Consider the following 8800-nt stretch of genomic DNA (forward strand, 5'->3'; position numbering starts at 1 on the left):
AGTAATCTCTGCCTTCTCTCCTCTCTCTCTGCATCATTCTCTCCTCCCTCCACAGGGACAGAGCTGAACAGAATGGTATACCGCAATCCTCCCAGCCAAAAAGAAGCAGAGTTTTTCTCCATCCCTTTCAGCAGAGGAAACATGGACATGCCCTTACACCAGTAAATAATGTAACACCTACTCAGTAAGATTTTAAAGGGTAGGGAGAGGACCAGCATTATCTTAGGGGTGGTGAATGCTGTAGGGCATATGAGAGGGGAGGGGAGTTTTCTGATCTTCCTGTCGGAGTGTATTGCCCCAGTCTTCATTAACACACACAATGTGTGTATTGGTTCTCTTACTGGCACATACTCATGAATAATTAATATTACCAATAGAAGAAGCCCAGCCCTTTCAGCTTGGCCACACCTCTCTCACAGCCAAGTCACTTATCGGTATTGCCAAATGTGCCAATACACCAGTACATAGATACGGTCTTAACATAAGGGACCAGGGTGGGGCTTTGTTAGTTGGATTGGGATAGATTTTTCATGCCTGAAAACTGCAGAGATGTTCTGATTCAGAAGAACACACGTGCTTCTTGGTTTTTGTTTTCCATCTGCTGCTTTTCATCTCTACCCCTCCCCCATTACCGCAGTCACAACATAGGGAGAGAGAGAGAGAGGTGGAAGGGGGTTGGGGTAGTGTGAAATATTAACAATCGCCAGAGAGGGGTTATAAAGCTGAGCTTCTAGGAAGCTTCTAGATTTGAGAGGGGGGTGGGAGGAGGAGAGAAGGGGAGACAGTGTCAATGCCACTCATGCCGGGACTCCTGCTTTTACAAGAGGAGGAACAACAGATCCTTTGTGCTCATTAAAACATGACACCAACCACTAGCCAAGAATGAGGAAACAAGCCAAAGCTTACACAGTACAACTGCATTCTAAAAGTGATGCGTGCATTCTCATGTGTCAGAAGGAGTTCCTTGTTTCCAGTAAGTTTAAAACTGGTTCATCACTCAGGAGTTCTGAATGTTACAAGCTGCCACACTTCTTGATAGGTAACATTAGTCACAAAACTTCATGCTGAACCAGTGTTATAAAACAACAGTATTTTTTTTTTTATACACTTGGACGAAATGGCCTCTAAGCTGTGGACAAAGGAGGAAATTAGCTGTCCAGTCTGTTTGAACACCCTAACAGAGCCTACAACTCTTCCATGTGGACACAACTTCTGCCTGGACTGTATCAAAAAATGCTGGGATGAGAGTGGTAGTATCAGCAGCAGAAGCAACGCGGTTTCCTGCTGTCCTTACTGTCGAGAGACATTCAGATTGCGCCCCACACTGACTAAGAACTCAATACTGGAAAATATGGTGGAGAAGCTAAAGATGACTTTACTCGATACCTCTCCTGGGTATCCGTACGATGGGCCTGAAGACGTGGTGTGTGACGTGTGTACTCTTCTAGGGTCCAGGAGGAAGGCAAAGGCTGTGAGGTCCTGTCGGGAGTGTAAGCTGTCCTACTGCCAGTCTCACCTTAGAGCCCACCTGGATATCCTTCTGTTACAGAAGCACACTCTGGTGGGTGTGGTGGCCAAGGAGCTGCAACTGGAGAAGCTGTGTCCCCAGCATGACAAACCGCTGGACATGTACTGCAGACTTGAGAGGAGGTGTATCTGTTCTCTGTGTGCAGTTGAGGAACACAAAAGCCACGAAACTGTCTCCGCTGAGACTGAACAGGCCAAGAAACAGGTGGGTTTTCATATCCAAAGGACATTCGATAAATATTGTAAGTGAGCTTCTAGACTTGAGAAAGGGATAGGGGGAGGATAGGGAGAGGGGTAGACAGTGTCAGTGCCACTCATGCTGGGTCTCATGCTTTTACAAAAAAGGAGGAACGATAGATCCTTTGTGCGCATTAAAAAAAAACTACGAGGTCATCTTTTCTATAGTTACCATGACACCAAACACGAGACAACAATGAAGAAACTAGCAAAAACGTACACCGTACAACTGCATTCTAAAAGTGTTGCATGCATTCTCGTGTCAGAAGGAGCTCTTATTTCCAGTAAGTCTCAAACTGGTTCATCCCTCATGAGTCCTGAATGTTACACTTCCTGATAGGTAACATTAGTCACAAAACTTCATGCTGAACCGGTGTTATAAAACAACATTATTTATAAAAAAATGTATACACTGTGACAAAATGGTCTCTAAGCCGTGGACAAGGGAGGACATCAGCTGTCCAGTCTGTTTGAACACCCTGACATCTTCCATGTCGACACAACTTCTGCCTCGACTGCATCAGAAAATGCTTGGATGAGAGTGGTAGTATCAGCAGCAGCAACGAAGATTCCTTCTGTCCTTACTGTCGAGAGACATTCTGCAGGTGCCCCACACTAAGAACACAATGCTGGAAAAGATGGTGGAGAAGCTAAAGTAGATTACTTTGCTCGACTGAAGACGTGGTGTGCACTCGTGTAGAGGCTGGGAGGAAGGCAAAGTCTGTCAAGGCCCGTCGGGGGTGTAAGCTGTCCTACTGCCAGTCTCACCTTAGAGTCCACCTGGATAACCATCTGTTACAGAAGCACCAGGGATGCAAACTGCTGAGAGCCCAAAAAGGTCACTGAAACATGCAAAAAATCCCTGCTTGGGGGAAATGCAGGTTAACTAATTAAACTAAAAATAATATGATTTACATGATCAGTCTGTGTGTAAAATAAAAAGTGGTTAATGTGAACCTAACTCACAGCTGAAAAAAATGTAAAGAAAGCAATCCAATGTTGTTTGTTGCCTAGACTTTACTGCAATTGAGAAAGAACAATACACAAATATTGCAGTTAGCCATGACATTCTTTATAATAGAACGCTTGTGACCACACGCATCTAAATATTGCACTATGGGAATATATATATATTTTTTTTAAGTAGAAATAGAATTAAACAAATATACTTTCTATTTTTGCTCTATAATAGTGGCCACTAGACATCGATCAAGTGCACAAAACTACATGTGTGCAGAAATAACGTTCACTGAGTAAAAAATGTAATAATCCCATTCACACCCAAGTGTTACTGTCAAGTTCAACACAAAAGCAATATCTTTGGGCTACACTGCAAATTATTACATTGTACACTTTCTGCCTATGGACATCTGTTCTACAATGTGCCAGCATTCTTTGTTGGAATAATTGATCTCTTTCAGGCAGAGAGTACAGCTGGCATACCCCTTCTTATCCACTGTATTGAAAAAGTGAGAAAGAGGGAAAGTCTATGGTGTTCCTTTCACCTCTATGGTGACATCCATCTTAAGCCAGGCCCAGCTCCAGCTACACTTGTTTAATAACAAGCAATGCCCAATTTTCACCTAATTATCTCATTCTGAAAATTAACCATATACTGTAGAGGGAAAACATTTGTTCACAGTAGTTTGTTTGTTAGCTAACTATAACTAGTTAAAATTTCACACAGATTGCCAAGGTCCAGTAAGCAACTAACGTTAACGCTTTATAACTTGAGGAACGGCAAGGGGTCATAGCGAATTGTCAATTGTCAAGCAGCAGGTGGGTTTTCATTTGTATGTGGATAATTAGATAAATATTGTCAGTGAGTAGCTCCATGAACAAGACCTCTAGATATGCACAAGTGTAACATTTAAAGTAAATTAAAGTATGATCTGTTGGAACGAGAGTGGTAGGTGTTGGACAGTATGCAATGTTTTGAATACAGTTCTAACTCAAACCTACTGTTCTTAGGTCAGTGTGGCCTACCATATTGCATGTTGGAGTGAGAATTATTATGGCCTTCTTAACTGAAATGTATGGGTTTGTTCCTTAAGGCACTGTTGGCAGTGGAACAGATCAAATCCAACAGTAAACTCCAGATGAAAGAGGAGCTGCTGACACAACTGGGAGAGGCTGCGGGATCTCTTAAAGTGAGTTACAAAAAAGTAGTTAACATTACTGAGCCACCATTCAGTTTGCCACCCTTCGGCATGCTGTGCCAGTGGAGGCTCGTCCAGGCAGGAGGATGGTCCTCCTCATTAACGTACCCTATGTTCCAAAATAGAGCCTTGATGATGACATAAAATTATTGACTAAACAACTAGGATGCTGTCGACTAAACAGAATATGACATGTAGGTTCCCATTCTCATACTAACATACCACTTAGAATGCATGCCCGGACCATTGCTAAGTAGTACTATGGTAGAGTGGATATTGGAATAGAGCCCATGTTTGACTGTACTCCCACTCCCTGTAGGGATTTGCACAAGCTGCAGTGGAGGTCAGTGACATGATCTTCGTTGAGCTGATCCACTCCCTAGAAAAGAGGAGAGCAGAGGTGAGGGACTCGATCAAAGATAGGGAGAAGACTCTGGCTGCTCAGGCAGCAAGAGCAGAGACACGACTGAGACAGGACATAACAACACTGCAAAGGAGAAACAGCGATCTGGAGAAACTCGCCCAAACACAAGACAGAATACTCTTTCTCCAGGTAACTTCCATTTGGGACACACACACATGCCATCCCCCAGGTGGTAGTGCCAACCGGGTCTCAATGCTGAGCCAAGTCTTTATAAGCTGACAGGTGCACACAATTAATGCTGCATTTAGATGGTATAAGGTAGAAAGCAAACAGGATGACATTGTTTTCAATGAGAATATGACGGTAAATGCCGTTGAGGCTGGCGGTGAATGGCGTCAGCAGCCACGGTAGACGGGAGTTGCCGCCGGAGTTAAAATATTTCAACATCTGCCTTAGCGTTGTTTTCTGCTGGGTGTTGATTTGCACTGTTTAAGGGAAATCACCATAGCAACGCGTACCGTCACGCTGGCTTGCTTTTGCCGCCACCTTCTCTTGTTTTCTTGTCCCCCATGCTGACTGTATGATGGTTTTTGCATCACTCATCTAAACACAGCCTCAGTCAGTTTTCCAGCTGGAAAAGCTGTGCGGCTGCTGGTTCTATGGGCATATTATATTGTACATATTTATGTTTCGTCACCATCTGAACAAATAATAATCAGCTTGGACTGACCGACCAACAGGTCAAGAAAGAGCTGGCCCTGGGCCTAAAGTAAAGTGGCAGTCTCATGGGTGCATATACAGTCATGGCTAAAAGTTTTGAGAATGACACAAATATTAATTTCCACGAAGTTTGCTGCTTCAGTGTCTTTAGGTATTTTGTCAGATGTAATTATACAGTATTCCATAGTAACAAGCATTTCATACGCGTCAAAGGCTTTTATTGACAATTACATGAAGTTGATGCAAAGAGTCAATATTTGCAGTGTTGACTCTTCTTTTTCAAGACCTCTGCAATCCGCCCTGGCATGCTGTCAATTAATTTCTGGGCCATATTCTGACTTGGCAGCCCATTCTTGCATAATCAATGCTTGGAGTTTGTCAGAATTTGTGGGTTTTTGTTTGTCCACCTGCCTCTTGAGGATTGACCACAAGTTCTCAATGGGATTAAGGTCTGGGGATTTTCCTGGCCACGGACCCAAAATATTGATGTTTTGTTCCACGAGCCACTTAGTTATCACTTTTGCCTTATGGCAAGGTGCTCCTTCGTGCTGGAACAGGCATTGTTCGTCACCAAACTGTTCCTGGATGGTTGAGAGAAGTTGCTCTCGAAGGATGCGTTGGTACCATTCTTTATTCATGGCTGTGTTCTTAGGCAAAATTGTGAGTGAGCCCACTCCCTTGGCTGAGAAGCAACCCCACTCATGAATGGTCTCAGGATGCTTTACTGTAGGCATGACACAGGACTGATGGTTAGCGCTTATCTTGTCTTCTCGGGACAAGCTTTTTTTTCCGGATCCCCCAAAGAATCGGAAAGGGGATTCATCAGAGAAAATTACTTTACCCCAGTCCTCAGCAGTCCAATCCCTGTACCTTTTGCAGAATATCAGTCTGTACCTGATGTTTTTCCTGGAGAGAAGTGGCTTCTTTGCTGCCCTTCTTGACACCAGGCCATCCTCCAAAAGTCTTTGCCTCCCTTTGTGTTCAGATGCACTTACATCTGCCTGCTGCCATTCCTGAGCAAGCTCTGTACTGGTGGTGCCCCAATCCCGCAGCTGAATCAACTTTAGGAGACGGTCCTGGCGCTTGCTGGACTTTCTTGGGCACCCTGAAGCCTTCTTCACAACAATTGAACCGCTCTCCTTGAAGTTCTTGATGATCCGATAAATGGTTGATTTAGGTGCAATCTTACTGGCAGCAATATCCTTGCCTGTGAAGGCCCTTTTTGTTCAAAGCAATGATGACGGCACGTGTTTCCTTGCAGGCAACCATGGTTGACAGAGGAAGAATTGATTCCAAGCACCACCCTCCTTTTGAAGCGTCCAGTCTGTTATTCGAACTCAATCAGCATGACAGAGTGATCTCCAGCCTTGTCAACACTCACACCTGTGTTAACGAGAGAATCACTGACATGATGTCAGCTGGTCCTTTTGTGGCAGGGCTGAAATTCAGTGGAAATGTTTTTTGGGGATTCCGTTCATTTGCATGGCAAAGAGGGACTTTGCAATTAATTGCAATTCATCTGATCACTCTTCATAACATTCTGGAGTGTTTGCAAATTGCCATCATTCAAACTGAGGCAGCAGACTTTGTGAAAATGTATATTTGTGTCATTCTCAAAACTTTTGGCCACGACTGTACATTCAATACCTCGTCACGCACGTTTACTTCTCACATTTATGCACACATCAAATTAGGTTACAGACAGTTAACTAAGACCCCTAGACTTAGTGAGTGCAACGATATTAGCAGGCCAGTTATTGGTTTCGTAACAGTACATAATAAGGAAGGTATGAGACCAAAAACTGAAATTATACCAAAAGAAGAAAAAAAAAAAACGGATTGATTAATGCTTCTCTGGTCTCTGTAGAGGTGGCAACCCATCAGCCTGCTGCCGGATTGTGAACCTAGTGTTATCAGTGAAAGACATTCATTTGGAGCTGTGATGTCAATTATCACTGAATTCAAGGAGCTGCTTAAGGACATGAATGTTGACTTCTTAGAAAAGATTAAACAAGCAGGTTAGTAAGGTAACTTAAACGTTTTACATGTGAAATTGGTGGCAGCGGTGAGATTTTCTTCAGTCTGTGAATGAAGGAGGGTTCTGTTTAAATGGAAAGATAATACAAGAATACAAACTTACAATAACCTATTTGGGCATTTCTTGATCCTCTTTGCAGTTGCAAATGTGGACATTTTGGAATCTCCAATACCTATGACCAAACCTCAGGGCAGGCAAGGTAAGATATTTGCCTCTATAGTCCTTTTTCCTGCACACCAAAAATGAAAATGAAATGGATTTTCCACTTTTTCTTCAAGTGAGAAGAGCCCATTCTGAATGCCAGCCAATGCCACCGGTGCGATTGCAAAAAGCATGGAGCAGTAAGTGCATCCTTATTTTCGTTGCAGAATATTATTTAATGAATGTTATTATTAAATGTGGACCCTAAGGTAGTGTCTCTACAACTAGTCGAATGCCCAATCTGTTAACTAAAATACTAACACTCGTCTCTCCAGTGAGCAGAGATTTCACATTTGGAATTCCAAAGACCAGACCCGACTTCTTACACTGTGAGTCATTGTGACAGAGTTATGGCTTTGTATGTACAGTAAGGCTAGTTTTAACAAGAAGGAATGTGAACGAGAATAACCTGAACAGTGAAGACTGTTGTCTCTTTTTGTTCAGATGCTTTTCAACTCACTCTAGACACTGATACAGCACACCGCAACTTGTGCTTCTCTGACCAGAACCGCAAGGTGACTCTGGTCAAGTCCAGAGGTCAATCCAGGACCAGGTCACGTCTCCCGAAGACCTTTGACTTCTGGGAACAAGTGCTGTGCTGGGAGGGCTTGACCGGTGCCCGTTACTACTGGGAGGCAGATTGGAGAGGCAAAGGAGTGTTCATTGGAGTGACCTATGAGAGCATTCAGAGGGGAGGCAGGGAACTAGCGTGTGGCCTGGGGTACAATGTAAAGTCATGGAGCTTACAGTGCTCTGACACCAGTTACTCAGCATGGCACGATAACATTGAAACCAAGATCACTGCCAAGGTCTCATCCCCTAGAATAGGGGTTTATTTAGATCACAAAGCAGGAACTCTGTCTTTTTACAGCATCTCTGACTCCTCCATGATTCTGCTCCATAGTTTTTTGTCAGAGGACTTCTCAGAGCCACTGTATCCTGGTTTTGGTGTTGGGGTACAATCCTCGTTGATACTTTGCCAATTGGGGAGACAACGACAATTGAGGACATAGACATGCCAATCACTCTTTGCAACTGACTTGTAAGATTGTTTCACATATTATTAGGCTATTTTGCATTCAGAACTACAATGATCCCAATCTGTAATGTATCAAAGTTTTGTATCAAGCTGCTCAGTGCCATATTTGTTATCCTTAGCTATCCAATCTTTTCTGATCTACAAGTTCAAAGGGGTTATGGGGGCTTCTGGACATGGTATCCCTCATGGTGTTGATCACAAGAATGCTTTAGTAGTAACCACAGTTAATAACTGTTACATTCCGGTACATAGATACATGGGATTTAGATAGCGCTTCCAAAGACCCTAAAAAAGGTGCCTTATATTAATTTCAAAGAAACTAAAATCCAAACAAAAACACAGCTAAATTAAACCGAAGCAAAACAGGAAACCAAAAAAAGGCTGCTGAGAGAATAGTCTAGTCCTTACTCTCCATAGTCATAGTTACAAGCCAGGCATCCACAGACGGCAGGGACTTTGTTCAATAACTTAGAACACCCGTGTTAAGGTCATTAAAACAAAGACTAGTTGTTGAA

At 43.2% G+C, this 8800-nt stretch overlaps 1 protein-coding gene across 1 annotated transcript; it reads left to right on the forward strand.

Moving 5' to 3' along the window:
• The first annotated feature begins 880 nt into the window (after window positions 1–880).
• Window positions 881–8753, forward strand: LOC110492236 (tripartite motif-containing protein 16-like). Its single transcript, XM_021566375.2, has 8 exons — window positions 881–1732; window positions 3819–3914; window positions 4243–4476; window positions 6875–7025; window positions 7185–7244; window positions 7324–7386; window positions 7522–7575; window positions 7691–8753. Exons 1-8 carry the CDS (start codon window positions 1118–1120, stop codon window positions 8257–8259), a joined length of 1842 nt encoding a protein of 613 aa, XP_021422050.2. The 5' UTR covers window positions 881–1117; the 3' UTR covers window positions 8260–8753.
• Window positions 8754–8800: the final 47 nt, after the last annotated feature.

Source organism: Oncorhynchus mykiss, chromosome 16 (assembly GCF_013265735.2).
Source record: "Oncorhynchus mykiss isolate Arlee chromosome 16, USDA_OmykA_1.1, whole genome shotgun sequence".
NCBI lineage: Eukaryota > Metazoa > Chordata > Actinopteri > Salmoniformes > Salmonidae > Oncorhynchus > Oncorhynchus mykiss.